At 36.7% G+C, this 21732-nt stretch overlaps 1 protein-coding gene across 2 annotated transcripts in view; it reads left to right on the top strand.

Moving 5' to 3' along the window:
* mnat1 (MNAT1, CDK activating kinase assembly factor) overlaps window positions 1-21732 on the top strand; it is a 59244-nt gene that overhangs the window by 12256 nt on the left and 25256 nt on the right. For both annotated transcript variants that reach the window (XM_023353170.1, XM_005801098.3), the window contains exons 3-7: window positions 244-317; window positions 1385-1488; window positions 1596-1736; window positions 4811-4942; window positions 18745-18866. In XM_023353170.1, the coding sequence (XP_023208938.1) occupies window positions 244-317; window positions 1385-1488; window positions 1596-1736; window positions 4811-4942; window positions 18745-18866 (573 nt within the window). The remainder of the gene's footprint in view (window positions 1-243; window positions 318-1384; window positions 1489-1595; window positions 1737-4810; window positions 4943-18744; window positions 18867-21732) is intronic.

Here is a 21732-nt window from a genome sequence, read left to right as displayed (position 1 = left end):
CATTGTTTGTTTTGTAGACAATGAGTCTCCCCGGGTGGTGGGGGCGGAGGCTCTTTCTCTGCCAGATTTTTACTCCGCAGCCCCTCCTTGTCCTCTTTCACTCCATCTTATCAGTGTTTTAATAGCCCCTTAATTGAGATCTAATGTATGTGTGTATGGGGCAGAATGCAGAGATGGTTTATAAAATGGTTGATTTAATGGATGCTGTTACTGTCGGTGATTGCTCCTCTTGTTTGTCTGCAGCTACAACAAAAGAGAGTTCGACTTCCCCAGCCTGAGAGACTATAACGACTATCTAGAGCAGGTGGAGGACATAGGTAGGAACAGGAAGGCCTCAGTCCAATGTCTTCTCATCACAGAAACATCGGATCTGGGAATGCAAGTCCCTCAGAGGACTTTCAGCCTGGATCGACTGAGTGTCACCATTAATCTCCAAGTAGTAGTTTTATAAAAAATTTTAAAAAGCATCCCGAATATTTTCCATAGGGTGTACCACAAAGCTCTATTATTGGCCCACTACTTTTCAAACTTTATCTTCTGCAGCTGGGAGCTATCTTTTGAAAGTTTGTAACATGACCAAGTATTTTTGTCTTGTTGTTAGTGTAGATATCTTAGTAGAGTTGAAATAAGGTAAAACTAACTTACAAGTAACTTCTCAGCAAGATGTAGGAGCTTAATTAAGTAATTAATTCCTTAATATTGTTTAAAAAAAGAACTAGTTCCACTGGCAGATTACAGCATTATGAAAGATGCTTGCATTGGGGTGTACTAAGATAAGATAAGATAAATCTTTATTGTCATTGTCACAAGGACAACTGCAGGGCTCTTTACTTGGGTCACTTCTTTTTTCACTGCTGGGAGCTATCCTTTGAAATATTGTTACTTCACTTATATTAAGATATTTTTCCCACATTATAATTTAAATAATCTGCCAGTGGAACTACTACTTTTTTAAAATCAATATTAAGGAATTATTGACTTAAAACAAGCTCCTATATCTTGCTGAAAAATTACTTATTTTCTTTCTTATTTCAAGTGTACTAATATATTTGCACTAGAAGCTAGACCAAAAACACTTCATAAGATTTTGTTTTTGCAGTGAATTCCTTTCCAAATGCTGATGGTTGCCAGCTTTATTTCCTCCTAAACCCTCCTAGCCAACCTCTGTTAAGCTTTTTATTATTCTAGGTGATGTTCAGTCATGGATGACTTTAAATTTCTTGAATCTTAATATGTAAGATGGAAGCTCCTAATTGTTTCTGTAGTGGTAAAGGGGTTGATTTTGCTTCTGTCATCTGAAGAATATTATTTACAGATACACAATATTATGTTTTAAAAGTTAAAATCAATTATGTATTTATTTTTTTTTTACATTTAAATGCAGTTTACAACCTTACAAACAACATTGATGTGGAAAACACCAAGGGCAGGATGGAGCAGTACCAGAGGGAAAACAAAGACATCATCCAGAGAAATAAGGCGAAGCTTGTAAGCACCGTCTCCCCTCTCTTAAACAAACACTTGCATGACTTCAGTTTTGTGGTCGGTGATGTTGCAGATTGTTTTGAGGATAATGTTTCATTCTCCTCCCTCAGACGCGGGAGCAGGAAGAGCTGGAGGAGCTGCTGCTTCTGCAGCAGCAGAGCAACGAGCAGCGGAGGCTGGAAGTGTTGCAGGAGGAGCAGAGGCAGCTGCAGGCCAAGAGGAAGAGCAAACAGGCTCTGCTGGATGAACTGGTGAGAAACACACGTGCTGCATGTCCTTATTTACTAAAAGCGACAAGAAAAGAATGGCTGATGCACATGCTTTCACACCGGCACTGTTTTATCCGCTTTAACTGAACTCTGGTTCGTTTGGGGACTTGTGAATGCGTAATCTGATCCAGACCAAAAAAGTGAACTCTTGTCCGCCTAAAAACCTAGATCTCGGTTCAGTTGAAGTGAACTCTGGCATGGTTTGAATGCATATTTAACTGCCAAGTGAACTGAAGTCCGCTCCAAAAGCAGGAAGTGGACAACAGCACAAGGCATTCTGGGTAAATACAATCAAAACAAATGAGAGAGTCAGAAGGTCCCCATATGCTTCATTGATGCACGGTCATGTGGTTTTGGTAAGTTTTATTCAAATTTTGCACAATTGTTTGTAAAAGTTATGTTGTAAAGAATTGTACAAATGTACATAGTTTTTCATCACATCAGAAAAACGTTCCTCAAAAGTATCAGAGTGTTGAAAATAAAGCACAGCAACAAACTTTCGACCATTCAGGCAACACTTTGTGCAGAGCTCCGTCGAAATAGTTTGACCCAGCCCTGGTGTCGAGTTTGGCAGGTGGATTCCTCTCTGCAAAGAATTTTTTAACATTTTCATCACACGTTTACGTTAATGAGAACCGATTTTGGTACTTAGCTTGAAGCATGACGGGTTTTAATGCTAGCAGGAGAAATGACAAAAGAGAAATCCTACAACCACTAAAGTTTGAAGCCACTCTATTTTTGCTTATATTTTGTGACAAAGAAAATTGTCTTCTTCTGAGGTTTCAGTGTTGTTTCCTTCAGTGGTTATTGATGCAGCGCCTCCACAGGCAAGGAGACAAACAGGTTTTTTATTTAGTTTGGTTTGTTTCACTCGATACAGTGTGAAAGAAAACCGCAGCGGCTAAAAATGAAACAAATGTTACAACTTTTCGAACCGAGTCTACTGGACTACCAGGTGTGAAAACACCCTCAGACACACACCGTCACCCTGTGACACCATTAAGAGCTTATTACAAGTCATTGCGCTGCGGCTTGCATTGTTCTCATTCTGTGATCCCAAAGCTTTTCGGCTCCATTGTTTTGAGTCGAGGGCTTTGGAAGTTATTGTTCCTGCAGAGCTGCCAGCAGAAGGACCATCACAGATAACAGGTTAAGCTGTGTGCTTGCTTGTTTAAGGCACAGGGTCTGTTGACCGTAGGCAGATGAGATCAGCCCAGACCCCCTCTGAGGGAAACTCTGACTTCTCCGCCTCTCTGTGGCCATTTGCACACAGAATTTATCTGTTTATCTCCTATATCTGCTTTACTCTTATCAGCTAATACTTCAATTTACATATTTCTGAAATTTCTGGTCATTTTAAAGACTATTTTTACAGCATACCTTGGATTTGATTAAACTTTTCTTGAATTTTTAAATTCCACAAATGTAGTTGAAATAGTTAATGCTGAAACTTTTGCATGGACCGGTCCGGTTACCGGTACCAGCGTGCCCAAAAGTTCCCGAATAAACACAAACACAAAAGCCTTAAAAATAATTTATCACACAATTTCAGCAGTTCAAATTAATTTTAATGAGCAGTCAATGAAAGACCCAGAGCGTTGCTGCACTCTGCCTGTCAGCTTGCTGAAATAAGGCTAATAGACTGTTCCCTCTTCCTTTATCGCCTGATTAATTAACCAGCTAATTTCAGTAAGGCTGAAACGATTAATTGAATAATTGGTTATTGAACTAATCATCAACTAATTTAGTAATCGATGGTTCATTAATAACTGGTGTATACAGACTAAAAAGGCAGTTTTTAGAAAGAGCAGTAATTAAACCAAAACTGTGCAAAAAATATATACATTTTGCATTTAAGATTAAAAAAAACTTTCTCTGTAAATATCTTCTATCCAGAACTGCTCAAGTGGTATAGTTTTAGATTCACCTGGATTGTATTCTGTAAAAAAATTGTTAAAAAAATCTCACTAAGCAGCTTTTGCTGCTCAATTATGAATCAGTTATTCCAAAAATAACCAACAGATCAGTCCCACACTGTATTAATGTTTCACATGTTGATGTTAGAAGTATTTTTTATCTGCAGATGCATCACTACAAATGAATGTCATTGTGTCATTTGTTTATTAGCATCTTGTAATGTATTTTTTAATATTGCATTAAAAAGAATGAAAAATCTGCAGAATGTACCATTTTTAAAAATCTAATTAATAGATAACTAAAATACTTGTTAGTTGCAGCCCTAATCATTGTTTTATCTGTACCAATCAACATGTTGTTTTTGCAGCAGTAGTTTAGATCAGGTTTATGTAAATACAGTAAACTTACCAAGTATTGTTGGTCTAGTTTCCAGTGCAAATTTCATAGTACACTTGAAATACTGAAATAACTTAAAAGTAACTTTTCAGCTTGATATAGCAACTTGTTTTAAGTCAATAGTTCCTTCATTTTAATGAAAAAGTACTATAGTTCCATTGGCAGATTATTTCACTTATTTCAAAATGAAGGACACTGTGCTGTTACCTAGCAACCCCAGCCAAGCCCAGCCCGTCACCTAGCAACCCAGGTCTAGTTCCATTGGCAGTTTATTTGTAACATAGGAAAAATGGCTTGTTCTAAGTGAAATAATCTACTTATAATGTACTTTTTAAAATTATTTTTAAGAAATTACAGACTTAAAACAAGTGGCTGAAAAGTTACATATCAGTTAGTTTTTGTCTTATTTTAAGTGAACTAAGATATTTGCACTAGAAACTAGACCAAAAGTACTTGGTATGAGTTTGTGTTTTTCCAGTGTTCCTGTTTGCTGCATGATCTCCGCTTTAGTAGTTGTTGTACTTAGACATATGTCCTCTGACCTTGGATTTAATTGGAGGTTTTGTTCTCCTGCTCGGTTTTTAATATCTGCGCCTTCAGTCCAGCAACAGCCCGGCTGAAAGCACCACTTGCTGATGGTTATCTCGCTGCAGCGATGAATGATGGGAAGGGGCTGCCGCCGGTGTCGGTCTCATAATGAAACACTTTAATGACAGCCACTGAAACCGCTTGTGTTTCTCCAGGAACAGTCCAAGCTTCCTGCCACCATCTTGCTTGCTCAACACAAGGTTCGCGCCGCCCAGCTGGAGACGCAGATAGAGCAGCAGAAACAGAATGTGAAGCCGACCAGCTTGTTCTCTACTGGGATCCAGATCGTAAGTGAAACACTTTGGATCTTTTTGGTATTAATTGAGTCTGGAAAAGGCTGGAAAACTATATTTTCTCTCTTTTGTCTAAATGTTGTCGTTCCTTCCTTCTTTCCTACCTTCCTTCCTGGTATTCTTCCTTTATGAATTTCTTTATTGTGTCCTTTCTTTATCACTCCATGACTTCCTTCCTTCCTTCCTTCCTTCCTTCCTTCCTTCCTTCCTTCCTTCCTTCCTTCCTTCCTTCCTTCCTTCCTTCCTTCCCTCCCTCCCTCCCTCCCTCTCTCTCTCTCTCTCTCTCTCTCTCTCTCTTTCCTTCCTTCATTTTTTCCTTATTTATGCCTGTAAAGCGTATCACAATGTAAGGGTTTCATATCAGCTATTGATAATTATTAATTAGTTTTTGGTTTTAAATCGAAAATATTGCCAAACTGATGATTCCACCATTTCTATTTTATCCACAGTTTCTATAGTTTGTTCATTTTTAAGCAGTTATGAGGCACAGTGGCTAAACTTTAAACTGCTGCTGCATCAGTTACTCAACAAGTCGTTGCTAGGTAACCATCGAGTGAGCGAGTTAGTTGATTCCACCAACTTTGCTTAGCTGACCTTGAGAGGTTGAGCTACTAAAGGCTTTCATGCTGTGTGATGATGAGCCACAGTTCAGTGAGTCTTCTATACATTGAATATTATCGATCGATATTGATCCTGTGTCTATATATTGCTACTGATTTATTATTCAGCTCTAGTTAATTCATTACTAGCAAAGAAAAATTTTACCAAGTATTTTTGGTCTAATTTTTAGTCCAAAAATCTTATTCCACTTCAGATTAGGCAAAACTAACTTACAAGCAACTTTTCAGTAAGATATAAGAACTTGTTTAAGTCAATAACTTCCATTGGCAGATTATCTAGTATTTTTCATCAATATTGAGGAGTTATTGACTTAAAACAAGCTTCTGTATCTTGATGAAAAGTTACTTTTAAATTAGTTTTGCCATATTTGAAGTGTAGTAAGATATTTTCACTAGTATTAGACCAAAATAGTTGGTAGGATTTTGTGTTTTTGCAGTGTAGGGCCTGAAACGAAGGACTTTAGTCATCGCCTATTGCTTCCCCTTAGTGTGGGAACGGGCATTGGGCCTCTTCGCTCGGATCATCACATTCCTGCTGTAGCAGCGGTGGGTCCCACGAGGGCCGGGCATGTGGGCTCCGGGCTTTAGCTGCGCTGCAGTTTGTGCACACGGTGCCTGGAGAGACCTTCATACTTGGCTGTCGTTCACGTTTTCGGTCATTTATTTTCATTTTAACGGGCTGAGATAGGCTGTGTCATCATCCTCACTCCCTCCACTGCAGCCCTCATGAGACACGGTTGTCTTCTCACAGTTTAGTGATGCATGGCAAAGATATGTGCTTCATACTCACCTAAGGCTTCAAAATGCTTTCTTACACGCTCTGCTATACATAAACTTTCACTTTTCTCTAAAGACAACTGCTTCATGCCCAGTTTCTTGTGAGTGTTTCAGTGTGGTTCTCTGAATGTCACCATTTTTAATATAAAGTAGGAATTTAAACTCACCGACTCAGAGAAACGTGCCACAATTGTGTTGCTTTTGGCCGCTTTCCTGGGTTCTTGCTTTAATTTCTCTTCATCTTGTCGTTTGAACTGCTGTTAGTGGAACAGAGCTCTCACCACGCATCTGCTCGGTCGAACCGAGAGACGTGAGTCAGGGGAAAGTGTTGGTTTGGATTTCCCTTCACCTCAGAGTCCAGAGGAATGACTTTTGTTTGACTTGGTAGGCTTTCAGGAAAGAGCTGTGGGTTCGTGCAGATTGCTGGAATGCATGTATCTGTGAGTTTTTGGGAAGAAATTTGGAAAAAGCAAATCTGAAATATGTGGATATTTCATCGCTTAAAGAGATTTGTGCAAATTCTATGTAGTATTCTGCAATTTAATTTAATTCATTTCATATTCACTCAATAAATATGAAGAGTTCATGTAGCAACTGAAAGAAATTATGAATGAAAGGGCAAAATCAACTTTCAATGTTTTCCTCTTATACAAATGAAGAAGAACTTGGTTATTAACTTAGTGACAGATTTAAAATACACAAAACACACAACAACGCTTTAATTACATTTCTTTTAAATGCAGAAATAGAACTTGTTTTAAGTCAATAATTCCTTAATAATGATGAAAAAGTATTGTTTATAATTAAAGTAACCTGTCAGTGGCACAAGACATTTTCCCATATTGTAAGTTAAAAAGTCTTATTTCACTGGCAGATTATTTCACTTATAACAACCATTTCATTTTTCATTAATATTAAGGAATCATTGGGTTGAACAAGTTCTTGCATCTTGCTGAAAAGTTACTTTTATGTCAGTTTTTACTTTTTTCATGCTAAGATATTTGAACTAGAAACGAGACCAAAAATACTTGGTAAGATTTTGTGTTTTTGCAGTATGGAAGCCCTGATTGGACACTACAGGTTTAACACAAGCATATCCATGTGTCAAAATGACCTAGTCAAAGTACTGACATAATTCTAATTGAGAATATGTGGCTATACTTGAGAATACACTGCAAAAACACAAACTTTTTACAAGTATTTTTGGTCTATTTTCAAGTGCAAATATCTTAGTACATTTGAAATAAGACTAAACTAAATTACAAGTAACTTTTCAGCAAAATATAGGACCTTATTTTTGTAAATTATTCTCTAAGTGATAATAAAGTACTATTTCCATTGGCAAATTATTTCACTTACAATACATTTTTCCTGTGCTTTATAGATGAAATAATCTGTCAATGAAACTACTACTTTTTAAATCAATATTAAGGGATTATTTACCTACAACAAGCTATTATCTTGCTTGAAAGTTAGTTTTGTCTTATTTCAACTAAACTCAGACATTTGCTCTAGAAACTAGACCAAACTTAGTAAGACTTTGGGTTTTTGCAGTGTTGATGTTCACAGTCAGTTTTCATCCAATCTACCTGAACTTGAGCCATTAAAGGGAAACTTAAAGATGCAAGTTTTTCCCCAGCATCGCAGTCATTTCAAACTATATCTAAAACAGGACCTTCTGTTGAATCCAGTCCTGATTTGTGCTGGGAAGAGCTGGATGGGTTTCCTTAGAACTGGTGAGGGGGACTCCTGGCTAAACACCGAGTGCTAACATCACAGTTAAATGTCCTGAAGAGGAAGTTGGCCAATCCAGGGGGGGGAAAGTTGTATTAGTCCAGGTGTGATGTGCAGTGGGATGGGCCTGGTCTTGCCTCAGGAATGGTCTGAAAACCTTCTCTAATCCCTCACTTTGTAGATTGCTCTATTGAACCAGGAGATACACAAACGTCCATGTGCGGGTGCATGCAGATAAATACACTCCGGGCCCCTCCCCCGAAGTCTGAGCACACAGTGTTTGAAGAATAAAGTGTCTTTCTAAAATAGAAGTCCTCTGAAATCAAAAGACTCGCTCTGCGTGGGAGGATTTGATGTTTAAACAGGCTCGTTGTTGTCTAACACGGGATCGAGCGCGGTGCCAAGACTCTTCCTGCCACTGAAGAGCTCACTTGGCACCTGCGTTGAGAGAGGCGCAGATTTTAAAGAGGACTTATGCAAATTTCACATTTTGCATGTTTTTATTCTTCCATTTGGGCCTCAACTGCTTCTTAAAACAGCCAAAGTGATTAAAAAATACCAAGATGCTTTTTAAGAATAGGTTTATGTTTTTTGGTGTTAGGAAAATGAGCCGTTTCAAAAATCTTCCAATTGTTAAGTCACAATCCTGGGCACTGCGCCGTTACCTAGCAACCTAAGCGGAGCTCCAGCATGTTTAGTCAGCTGTTTCTACCACTGTATGCAAAAAACAAGTGTTTGGTTGTTGACTTACCTTCCTGAAGCTACTCTGCAAAAATACAAAATCTTTCCAAGTATATTTGGTCTAGTTGATGGTGTAAATATCTTAGTACACCAGAAATAAGAAACAAAGATATTTAGCAAGATATAAGAGCTTGTTTTGCTCTTAATAATTAGTACGTAATATTGATGAAAATGTGCTTGTTCCACTGGCAGATTATTGAAAAATGTCTTGTTATAAGTGAAACAAGGTCCTAGATCTTGCTTTAGATTTATTTATTTGTAAGTCAGTTTTGTTCGATTTCAAGTGTTCTGAGATAATTGCACTAAAAGGTAGACCAAAGACACTTGATAAGTTTTTGTACTTTGTCAATTCACTTGCTGCATTCTTGTTGGTTGTGCAGGAAGCTCCACTTCTGTTTTTCAAAGTTTTACAGTTGCATAATTGTGCATTTGTGTGCAGTCATTTTCTTTGTAAACATTGAGTTGGGGGATGTGGCTTGCAGCAGCTTATATGGATTTAAAGTGACAAGACGTCCTAAAACTATATTACTACACTTGAAATAAGACAAAACTAACTTACAAGTAACTTTCAGTAAGATATAGGAGCTTCGTACTAGTGCCAGTTCCACTGGCAGAATATTTCACTTCCATCAATACATTTATCCCATGTTATAAGTGAAATAATCTGCCAGTGGAACTAGTTCTTTTTCATCAATATTAAGGAATTATTGACTTAAGACAAGCTCCTACGTCTTGCTGAAAAGTTACTTATAAGTTAGTTTTGTCTTATTTTAAGTGTTCTGAGGTTTTTTTATTAGAAACTAGACCAAAAATACTTGGTTAGGTTTTGTGTTTTGCAGTGCAGAATTGAGCAGACTAAAATCTCATTATTGAAAAATTATTTTTTGCAATAAATGTAATGAACACAGACCTATCCTAACCTGTTCAAGGAAGCATTACAGGTCAAAAATATGCATGCTGGGTCTGAGACGTCTGTTTCCGTGGCAGTGAAGGTAAACGCTTCATCATCTGGGACCGTGTGTTTGTGCTGATGGCGGATTGTTCTCAGCTGCTGCAGTGTCCCATTCCGGAAAGCAGCTGACCGATGGGGAATCTTTCCACCTTGGAGCGGCTTTCAGCGCCACCTTAGATGAAAGGTCCCCGGTTCCAGCTCCGCCGGGGGCCCACGGGCCCTCTGGCAGCACAGCAGCTGGCATACCTGATGAGGCCGGCGTGGGCACCTAATGAAACAGGAGGCACATAAACAAATAGCAACAAACACACGGAGGAGCTAATGTGGGTGGAATGTTTATCCCTAAAAGCCGTGTGGCTGGCTGAAATAACCCGGGCTCTCTCTGGCCACTCATTGGACACTTGGACAGTGGAATTTGCCTGCCATCGAAAACACAGTCACACACACACGGAGACGGTGAGAGTGTGTTTGCTCTCCTGGTTGAGTCCTCTACCGTGACCTCTGCTCAGCAGATGCACTTGTCGACGCAGGCCGCACTCTGCAGACTGGCCCAACCTGTTCTGTCTGAGTTGTTGCTGTATACTCTCCGCAACCCCCACTGACGCTTGCACTTTATTTTCCCTTCCCTGTTCACACTCCGCAGGAAAAAAACACACACAGAGATCTTCATTCCATTGTTTTAATTAAAACAAAGAGGTTTTAAGAAGGGGGTTTGCAAAAACACTAAATCTTACCAAGTGTTTTTGGTCTAGATTGTAGTGCAAATATCCTCGTATATTTGAAATTAGGTAAAATTAACCTATAAATAACTTTTCAGCAAATTATAAGAGCTTGTTTTAAGTTAGGCTGAAACAATTAATCGGATTAATTGTGATTAATCAATTATTGAAATAAACCTCAACTGATTTAGTAATTGATTTATCTTTAACTGCAGTATAAAGACTCAAAAAGACCATTTGTTGAAAGACTAACATAATCAGATCAGTAATTAAGCCAAAAATATATATACATTGCATTTAAGATTTGTCTTTTAATGCGTCTAACCAGAACTCAAGTGGCATAAGTTCAGCTTCACCTGATACAAATTCTGTAAAAAACAAAACAAACAAATCTCCTATTAATTATGTTTTTTGATCCAATTATTAATTGATTAATTAAAAAGATAATCAGCAGATCAGCAGAAAGAATTGGGCTTTTCACATGATGATGTTAGAAGTATTTTTAGCTGCAGATGCATCCTTTGCTGCAAATGATCAACCGTTCACTAAAGAAATGCTGATGTTTCATTTTAGGTTGTAAAATGTCATAAATTATATGTTTATTTGTATCTATTAATGGATTCCTATTATTGCATTTAAAAAAATGAGTGTTTAAATAACAAAATTTATCCAATTTACAGACAGAATAATCAATTACTAAAATAACTGTTGGTTTCCGCATAAGTTTAAAGTTGGTAATTCTTTAGTATTAATAAAAAAGTACTATTTCCACTGGCATATTATTGTACTTATAACATGAGAAAAGTTAGATTAGTCTTATTTCAAGTGTACTAAGTTCTTTGCACTAGAAACTAGAGAGAAACAGTTGGTAAGATTTTGTGTTTTTGCAGTGTAGGAGCCCTGATTGGCATCAGCACATGTCCGTTCACACCTCGGCCCCCCTGTGACGGCCCGGACCAGCTTCGGTGGGGCTCTTCGAACCCAGCCTGCAAGCTGGCCGGCCCCCGCTTGGCGGAGAAAGGAGTTGTCAGCTTTAGGGGCTTTGCGCCGAAGCAGCTGCCACCGGTCAGGGAGATATATTTAAACTGGTAAGACACAGGGAGCCAGCAGTTTTTACACTTGCTACTTGCTGCTCGGCGTGCCAGTGAGCAACCCAAATCCCTTTATCCACACAGAAGCACCGGCAGCTCCGGGGCAGAACAAGGAAGTGAGGGCTGGGAAAGTGTTAGCATAGCTTCTAACAAGGCGCATCATTTTCAATCCCTCTGCAATGCTTCCTTTCCGTTCAGGATGTTCGCTCATCCTTAAAAAGTTTTAAAATTCATGTTTCTAATATGTCTTATAGTGATTAGAAAAGATTGAAATTGGTTTTAATCAATCAGTCAATCAAGTTTTTTGTAGCATATTTCAACAGCAAGGCTTTACATTATAAAAACACAAGAGTAAGAGGTCATAAATACAACATACAGTCAACAGTTGAGAAACCAGTGACAAACATTACATTTTGATGAGTGCTATCATTAAGATCATCAATACATGTTGAATATGTTGATCAATTTAAATACGCTAATCACAGGTCTTAAATTTTGTTGTGGCTGGACTATTTTATAATGCAAATGTAGTTTTTTTGTTGTTGTTGCAGGACTTTTGTCGCACACAGAAATCTTCATTGCATTCTGTGACTCGAGGCTAACTAGTTGCTAATATAGCCTTGCTAGCTAGTTGTTTTTTTTACTGCAAATTTATTCCCAGTTGCCTGGACGACTTCTGTTGCCAACGGTTACAGATTAGATACAGTCTGTGAAAAAAAAAAAAACAATTTTAAGCTTAGCATTACGGGGGGGTTCAGCGATGCTTGATTGTAATACAGCAGGATCCTCCAACCATTCTCTATATTTATAGATTTTTCTGTCTTAAATTTTATTCAAGGTGGGATTAAAGTTCTTTGACCTGCAAATGCCCGGCCATTGTTCTGATTATTACCTCTTGTATTAGTGAGGAGGAACCCACCAGCTCTCAAACCCTCTGGGAACCAGATGAGTTTCTGCGGATGTGGTGGGGAGAAGCTGCATCCTTGATGTGTCCTGCTGAGCTGGAGAGTGCTGATATTTGCCGTGTGTTGGTTGATTGATCAGATGAAATATTGAAAGCAATGGTGAACGATGAGCCCACCCCTCGTGGTACTTAGACTGTCTTCACTGGATCCTGTGTTAAATATTTCCAAACAGATAAACCAGGAGCAAATACCAAAGAAAAATCCCCCCCTGACATTTGTTTGTTTCTGTTTTTTTTTTTGTTGAGTACATTAACGGGGACCTATTAAGCAAAGTTCACATTTTGCACGTTTTATATTTACATTTGAGTCTCAACTGCTTCTAAAAACACTTAAAAAAACAACACCCTGCTGGTATTTTTAATGTCTGGACAATGATCCGTTTCAAAAACCTCCCGAGTCTTAAGTCGCACTTCACTGTTACCTAGCAACCCCAGCCTGTCACCTAGCAACCGAAGCACAGCTCCAGCATGTTTGGTCAGCAGGTTTTGCCACCGTATGTACAGTGGTGGCAAGAAATGACAAGTGTTTTGTTGTTGACTTACCTTCCAGAAAACACTTTCTGCATTCTTGTTGGTTGTGCAGGAGGCACTACAACTGCTTTTCGAAGATATGCAGTTGAATAATTGAGCATCTGTTTGCAGCCATTTTCATGTTAGACTGTAAATGTTGATTTTCGTCTAATATCTATTACTTATTTTTGAGTAATAAGTAATAAGTGAGTAATAAGTAACTTTAATACGTAAGTAACCATTCTCTCAGTTAAGTCTCTTAACTGAGAGAATGGTTTAGATGTTGTTCTGAATTCTTTTTCTGACCTCTCGTTAGAGTTGTAAACGGTAGACTAACAAACCCATGAACGTTCTCCAATGTTCCATGTTTTCTCCATTTGTGGATAATGGTTTCTCACTGTGGTTCACTGGAGTATAAAAGCCTCATCTGGTCTTCAATTTACTCAGATCAGGAGATGATGTGATGCTTTTTGATACTTTTTACCCTACTTCATGTTGTCAGATAGGTTCTATTTAAATTATTTCTTGATTCTACAGGTCTGGCAGCAGTTAAACATGAAGAATTGAAGATAAATATTTTATTTCTCAATTATTCTTGACTTTCTCTACATTGTAAAATGTTTCTTTTAACTCCTATTTCTCCTACTTCATGTCGTCAGGTGGGTTCTATCAACAGGGTTTGTACAGGTGCCTGAAATCCTTGAAATGCTTGTGATTTCAAGGTTTGGATTTCTGTTTAAAGTCCTTGAAAGTGCAATCTATCACTTGATTGAACAAAACATTATTTACAGTTGAAACCAGACATTTAAGGATAATAAAAACACACATACATATTGTTTTCTCACTGCCTGAAGTTAAATTAGACCAAATTCTATTTGTTTTAGATTAATTAGAATTAGAAAAATTATTTCTATTTGCTAAATGCCTGAAAACGTGTCAAGAAGTCTTTTTATAGATTATTTTAAAAAAAATTTAATTTAGTTTACCTTGTCCCTTTTGTAGACATTATCAATAACAGTAATAAATAATATGAGTATCAGAACTGTTTTTCTTTTTCTTGTTGGAAACGTACCATGAACATGCTTAATATTTATGCTTTAATATTTATATTTGATTCTGTAGGTGTGGTAGTTTAGTTTTTCACATACTCTGTGTCAAGCTTGGTTTTGATAATTAGTAAATTAATTACAATTTAAAAGCTGCCTTGTATATTTACTTTGGTTATTTTTATCCAATATAAAAACTGACACTCTGAAACATTACAAATATAAAAAAACAGAAAAAAACTGCAAGTGGGTCAATTTAGCTAAAGACCACAGGAAGAGACTCCTTCATTTGACCTTTTAATAGCCCATTTCAGGCATCATCTCAGCAAAGAAACTTTATTTTTAAGTTAGCGGTACAAATGCTGAGGCTGCAGAATTGCTCCCACTGGCTCGGCAGTGATTTCTTCAAATCATCCTTCCCTGTGGTTTTATTAGGATTGATGGCCCCCAGAGGCCCACTTTAGTGCCACGCGGGTGTCATAAGAGTGTAAAAAGCAGTTACATACACAAACTTACAATGCACACAAAGCTGTATATATAGTCGGACGGGCCCCTGTGACGATAAAAGCAGATGTTCGTGTTTGGCTGTCAGTCCTGTTGATCTGAAAACCCACCGTCCCGTTGAGCTGGGGGGTCCGTCCCCCCCTTCCTGCTCAAAAGCATTTTGAAAACAACTTTCATGCCGGCTTTTAATAGGAGGTGATGAGTTTATGATTTAGAGCGGAGTCCTCTGAGAGCTCATGTCTGGGTTTTTGGGCTGTATGAGAGGGTTGGAGTCTTCGATCAAAGCCTCACCGCAAATAATTGTGTCTGTTTTATGTGTCGCCATGTTTAAAGACAAGAGTCACGTCCTGTACCCGCGTGCGCCAGTTTTCAAGGTGACCTTGGAGAGGAATGCATCAAGAAAATCTCGGCCCTATCACTAGAAAATCTGAGTTACTGAACAGGGCTGGCACAAACCTTTTTTGGGGCCCCAGGTGGATTTTAATTCGGGGGCCCCTCATACCAATATGTCAACACCAGATACTTCATTATTCCTAAGCTACATTATGCCTATGAGTACCAACTATTACAGAGTTGGGTAGTAACTAGTTACATTTACTCAATTACATTTACTTGAGAAAGTTTTTTTTGAAAGAAAAACTTTTAGGTGTATTTTTACTATGTTGTACCTTTTACTTTTACTTGAGTAATTTTATTATGAAGGGTCTCTTCTCTTACTTGAGTAAAATTTCTGGATTTTCTCCCCACTGGATGAAAAACAAGCATGTTTTAACCGAAAATGTACCAGACACAGACACAAACCTCCAGTTTTAGTTAGTTTCTTTAGTTTTTTATTGAAAGAAACTGATTTGAAAAAAATTATTTTGCCTGATTTTATTTTTTGTTAGTTATTTGAATTATTGTCATTTTCATCCCTAAAATACCAAAATTTCCACTTTATATTTTGGTCCATCTGATTATGTATTTTCTTGAATATTAAATGACTGATCAGTTACTGAGTACTTTAGCAGACTGTTTACCAGATACTTTTTACTCTTATTTGAGTAGTTTCTTGAGTGGCTACTTTTACTTAAGAAGTGTTACTTTTACTTAAAAGTAAATTTTTTGGGTACTCTGCCCATCTCTGTTCTATTATTAGTCATTAAATATGAGTTAATTTACATTGCATTATATTTGAATATAATTTAAAAGGAAATTAGTTGCTGTAAACCAGAAACTCAATATCATACACACATTTATGATGCATTTCAAAAAATTTTTCTGGTAGTTTTAAAGATAATGGCTCACAGCGAAAGAACAAAATAATAATTTTGTTAATTATTGTAGAAATTATGGCCTTCTGAAAAGTGAGATCATCCTCTAACCTGTATAGTAACTCTGTAGTTGGTCAGGGTTTCTTTTGCATGAATTCAAAGATGTTTTGTTTCCACATTTTTCCTTCCACTCAACTTTCCATTCCAAAGGTTTTGTAGTTTTTTGAGTCTCATCATAACATAGTAGCTCTGCATTAAAAAGAACAATTTTTATTGGTCTTATGTAATGTTCAAATTTTCTAAAAAAAATGTATTTCAGGTTTTCATTAACTAATCTCTGATGATCAAAACAAACAGAAATAAGTGCTTAAGTGCATCACTCCAAGCTGAATAAATATTTTTTTTTAGTTTTCTGAATGAAGACATCCATCTTTATGTTTTACTTAAACACATTTAACCACATTTATTTGATTTATGTGACAGCATCAAACTGAAACAGAATAATGAAGCTTTGGTATGCAGGTAAAAAATAAAAAAATCAGCTTTCGTTACTTCTTCAGTGGAAAAACCCACACATTTTCTGCTAACTGTTGCCATTGTCACTACCTGAGCCCCCCTACCCCCACCTCACCTGCACAAACTAAAAGCTGACGCTCACAGCTACAGGCGCAGACTTGTCCTGTTAAAATAGCTGAAAGTCATTCCGAGAAAAAAAAAAGGTGTTGTATGAATGAATTACCTGTAAAACGTCTCATTAGCAAAGACGCGTTTCCTTCAAGCGAGGATGATGATGGACACCACTGTGGGGAAATGGATAACCTTTTACATAATACGCCGATGGCAGCTATCAACTCCGAACACAAGCTCTTTTAAATTATTCAGAAGACATAATTAATAGCTAAAAATACCAGATAGTAGATGAATTAGTGTATTCGGGTGTAAATTAAAGAGAATAAAGAGATGCTGTCAGTGTATTGTGCGTACCAGGACAATGTGGCTCATTGTTCTGCTCTTATTTGTTGTTCTGTTCTTAACTTTACTTCTTCCTCATCATTGTGCATCACTTTGAAACTCCAGCTCAGCTTTGCTAGCTTTATTTTACCGTGTGTGTGTCCGTGAACCGGGTTTTTATATCCTTGTGGGGACCCTACATTGTGAGGTTGTCGGGACCACTACTTCTTGTGGGGACATTTTCTTGGTCCCCATAAGGGGAAATGTTGTTTTTGGGGTTTGGTTTAGAACTTTAGGTGTGAATTGAGTTTTGTATAGGGTTAGATATGTGATGGTTATGGATAGGGTAGAAAATGAACTGAAGTCAATGTAAAGTCCCCACAAGATACAAAAACATGACTGGGTGTGTGTGTGTCCTCATAAGCCAAAGCATGTGTGACGGGCGGGCAGGGCAGTCTGCGGCCGTGGGGCACATGTTACTTGTTTAGTTTGGTTTTCATCAGCTCCCCTCTGTGTTCTGTTGTTTATTCTCCCCCCACTTCTTTTTTTTTCTTTGCTCTCTCTCTCTCTTATCTTTTTATCTCCTCTTTGTCTCTCGGTTCCTTTGCTGAACTCTGAAGTAGTTTCTGCATGTTTAAACAGAATCTCTTTTAATCCCATGTTTGTTTCCAGTAAAGCTGAGCAACCGCAACGCTCTGACGCTGGGTCGGAGTAGGCCCGTCACGATAAATTGATCCAGAAGTTATCGCGACAATCGATAATATTGTTGTTTTGAGACGATTTATAAGTAATATTACGGTAATAAAAGAACATATTCTCAAAGATCAGTAAGCTGTAAATTCTAATAAACATTTAACACTGAAACTAGAAGACATTTTAAATGTCCAAAATAAACAAAACAACAAATAAAATCAATTAAGTCTCTGTAAACAAAATTGTCCTTCAAAAATGGCTAGTTGAGGCTAAAATACCAAACTGAAGACTTTTATCTTCAAGTTTTTGGTAGAAAGAGAGAAAAAAAATTGATAAACAATAAATCATGCCAATGGAAATTTCTGAGTTTGTTTTAATTTATTATGCGATTAATTGATTTACTAATCATTGTGACAGGCCTGTGTGGAAGTTTCCATCTTTTATGTCACATCCCCAAATCGATCAGATTCCTTCCAATAAATATCTGATCGACATTATTAGGAATAATTGCAGTCTCACTCACATCTAGGGCTGAAGCAAATAATCGGATTAATTATGATGAATCTGTTGTCAAAATAATTGGAAATTAATTTATAGGACTGAAATTATAAATGTTAATATTACATAACTCAGATTAATCAAACTATTATTTTGGTTTCCCCTAGAGAAGCTGCTGAGCCTGGTTGTAGGATCGCTAGCATAGCCCACTGTCTTTTTGCGTTAGATATTAAAACTTTTAAAAATTTAGAGGTGCGCAAACTGGCATCATAATTCGGAAATAAAAGCGTTTGATATCAACGGGCAGATGCATTTATTTGAATTTTTTAATCTATTTCTAATATTGCATATAAAAGTCTTTAGTGGTTAAATGAAAAATCTGTAGAATGTGCCAATTTTTTTAGCAGATGAATCATCTAATCGTCAAAAATAATCAGTGACTCACATAATTGTTAGTTGCAGTCCTAGTCAAATCACAGCAGTTGGGTCTCTGGCTTGCTAGTTTTGTTTATCCGGGTAGCATTTATGAGAAGAGCTGAGCATTTTCCTAATGGTGGAGGCATTCAGATTGATCCATCTTCAGGATATTGGATCATGTTGCTCCTGCTAATGTTGCTCGGATGCTAACACTCAGCTAACTACTGCTAATCCACCGAAGCATTGTTCCGTTGGAAAGAAGTAAATATTCCCACTTTCCAGTGTAAGTATCATAAACCTCTCCTGATTTTTTTTTTTCCTTTCAGGGTCAAACTGTTTCTCTCCAGCCTTTGCCCCGAATACAGGAGGTTCTGTACCAGTACAAACCCCTCCAGGTGGAAACCTATGGACCTCCAGCTCCCGACCTGGAGCAACTCAGCAGATTTGGGTATGAATCTCTTTTATTTTTTTTCATTTTGCTGCACATCCAGGGATCAAATCCGATTTAGTTAATGCAGATTATTTTGGATCAAGGGTGTGCAACCTGCATCTCTTTGAACCTTTCACAACATCTCTTAATAACTCTTTCTAAAAAATGAAAAAGAACCAATGAATATTTATAAATATAGATGTAATAACAAATACAGGTTTAGCAGTTTTTCAGGTTTTTATTCAATTATTGCATTGAATTGCAACAACTAAATGATTCTAAAAGTACCAGTAATAAGTTTTTGGATCTATTTTTCTTCTATTATTATTGAAAGTTTGTTTTCTTACATAATTTCAGGTATATGAACGATATATCAGCACTAACATTGGTATCAGCCAATATTAGTCATTTTTTAGCATATCAGTATTGGAAATGTGCCAGTATTAACAACCCATATATATTTCCATCTTGTTGCCGTTTGTTTTTGTTCGCTTTTCACTGATGGTGTCAAAACGGTAGAGAAATAAATTATAATGTATAAAATCGGTAAATATTGGTTATGGGCCATAACAGCAACATCAATGTCAAATATCAGAATCAGCAAAGCGTAGCGCTGCATCCGTACATAATTTACACAATTAACATCACAGAATAAAAATTTATACAATTTTTTGTTTTGTTTTTCTTAATGTAGAATCTGGAAAACGTAATAAATTTGTGGTTCTTTAAAAATGGCAGTAGATTTCCTATTCATCAAAAATTTTAAGTTATAACTTTTCTCTTGTAAAATTTGCTTCTAGAAACAAATTTAATTGAGCTACATTGAGGTCAAAAATGTGATTTTGGATTTTAAAGGTTATAGAAGAACATGTTGACGATCTCCCAAAAGCCATTTTTACATGGCCAATACACCAGATTTTATTTATTTACGAAGTTTTTAATTTGATTTTCCTTCAGCTTCATAATCCGTACTTGAAGTAGAAAAATTTTATTTTATCTGTGTTCTGTTTTAGTTTAGCTACTAACATTAAAACTGATGTTTGGAGTTACTTAATTCTATCTGATAACTTTTGAACATGCTCACAGCATTTATTTAATATCATTTGGTAATAATGCCAAGATAGATTAAAATTTGATGTATTATGTATGTCAAACAAGTTTTTAAAAACAAGAAAACGAGTAATCAGTAAGACGAGATAAAATGTGGAAACACCAGGAACAAAATAACTAACTTACCACTACTTTTCTGTTTGAAAGTTAGTAGGAAGAAGTGAGCATTTATTTAATCCTACCTCTTATCTCAATTTAATGAAATATATTACTTACCGACTCAATAATTATCAGAAATTGTGTTTTGACATTTTCTTTGGTCAGTTTTTTATTTACCACAATTTTGTCTTTGCAAACTTCTTGAAAGTTTCTCCTTTTTATCTCTACAGGATCTAAATTAGCAGCTTGTTGTCATTATGGTAATGCAGTGATATGGGGATCTACCCCTCTGCAGGGTCCCTGCTTTGCATAGAAAATAATTTCAGTATGCTGAAAAGTTTCTTTTTAGGTAGCCAGAAGGACCTGAAAACAGATAATCATGTCATGAAATCATTAAAATGTAAACATAAACAGTGTATATATGTTGTTGTTGATGTTATGGTATCATCGTGCATTTCTTCTTTAAGTCATATCCGGACCATAAATTCATGTTAGTAATGTTGCATCTCTCCAGCCAGAAACAATCCATCTATCAAACTGATGGTTCATGAAACTTTATTTACAATTTTGCTCATTAATACATTGAAAGAACTTAATGAACAAATCGAATAAAGATGGTCAAATTACCATATTTCTACCTGATCTGACAGAAACAATGAGTTACGTTCTTTTTAACATGAAGTGGAAAGATAATACCTTTTAAAGTTAACATGGTATAAAACATCAGTTAAATAAAAAAACAAAAGCAAAGCTTTTAACCCAATGAAAATTGTCCCAGAGCCAGACAATTCTTGGCAGTAATCTCATTTCCTTTGCTCTAATTTCAACAAGGAAACACAGCAATATACAGTTTTACATGAGCAAACCACCCTATTTGTTTTTAGCTTATAAAAGCACAGAGCATGCTCATCTTCAGGCTAGTTGCTAAGGAAATTCTGCTGAAGATGAGCATTTAACCACACCTTTTAAACACACACTTTAGTTATTTGCACTTCAAGGTCTAATAAGGAAGAAGTATGCAATGTTCAGAGCTAAAAATAAGAATGTAAATATTAAAAGGACACTATTATTTGTTTTCCAGGCACTTGCTTCCATTTTACAACCCTAACTGTGTTACTTTCAGTAACTATAAAATTGCTGTATACATCAAACATGAGTTAAAATAATTTTTATTTGCAATTAAACACCTTGAAATTGGGCCTTTGTCTCTTTAAGAAGCTCCTGCTCTTTCTGACACTTTGCTTTCAGTACGTCATTACAATGCCCTCCTCCATTAAGCCTTTAATATTGTTCTCCGAAGCGTTGCACCGAAAAGTAATTTATATAAGCTCAGCTCACAAAAGTCAATTTTACGTAGTAGTACCCCTTTAAAAGGCCTTAAACTTAAATGTATGAATTTTCAACGTGTTTTTTGTCTTACTGATGCTCTGAGGAAGAAATGGACGTTTTTGGGTAATGCCCATGACTATCTGCTCATCTACAAATTACTGGGAGGAGTTTCAGCTATTCCTGAACAGGGAGTACAGCAGTGAGCTGAAAACACAGCCTTGTGGCATCCCAGTGTGAAGCAGATTTGACTGCCAGTTGTCATAGCTTGTGGCTTTTTAGCCAAATAACTAAAACTGGACTTCTAACTTAAATGGTTTTTCATATATCTTGACTAAGAAATCAGATT

This window comes from Xiphophorus maculatus, chromosome 19 (genome assembly GCF_002775205.1).
Source record: "Xiphophorus maculatus strain JP 163 A chromosome 19, X_maculatus-5.0-male, whole genome shotgun sequence".
NCBI classification, from domain to species: domain Eukaryota; kingdom Metazoa; phylum Chordata; class Actinopteri; order Cyprinodontiformes; family Poeciliidae; genus Xiphophorus; species Xiphophorus maculatus.
This window is presented reverse-complemented; position numbering and strand designations above follow the sequence as displayed.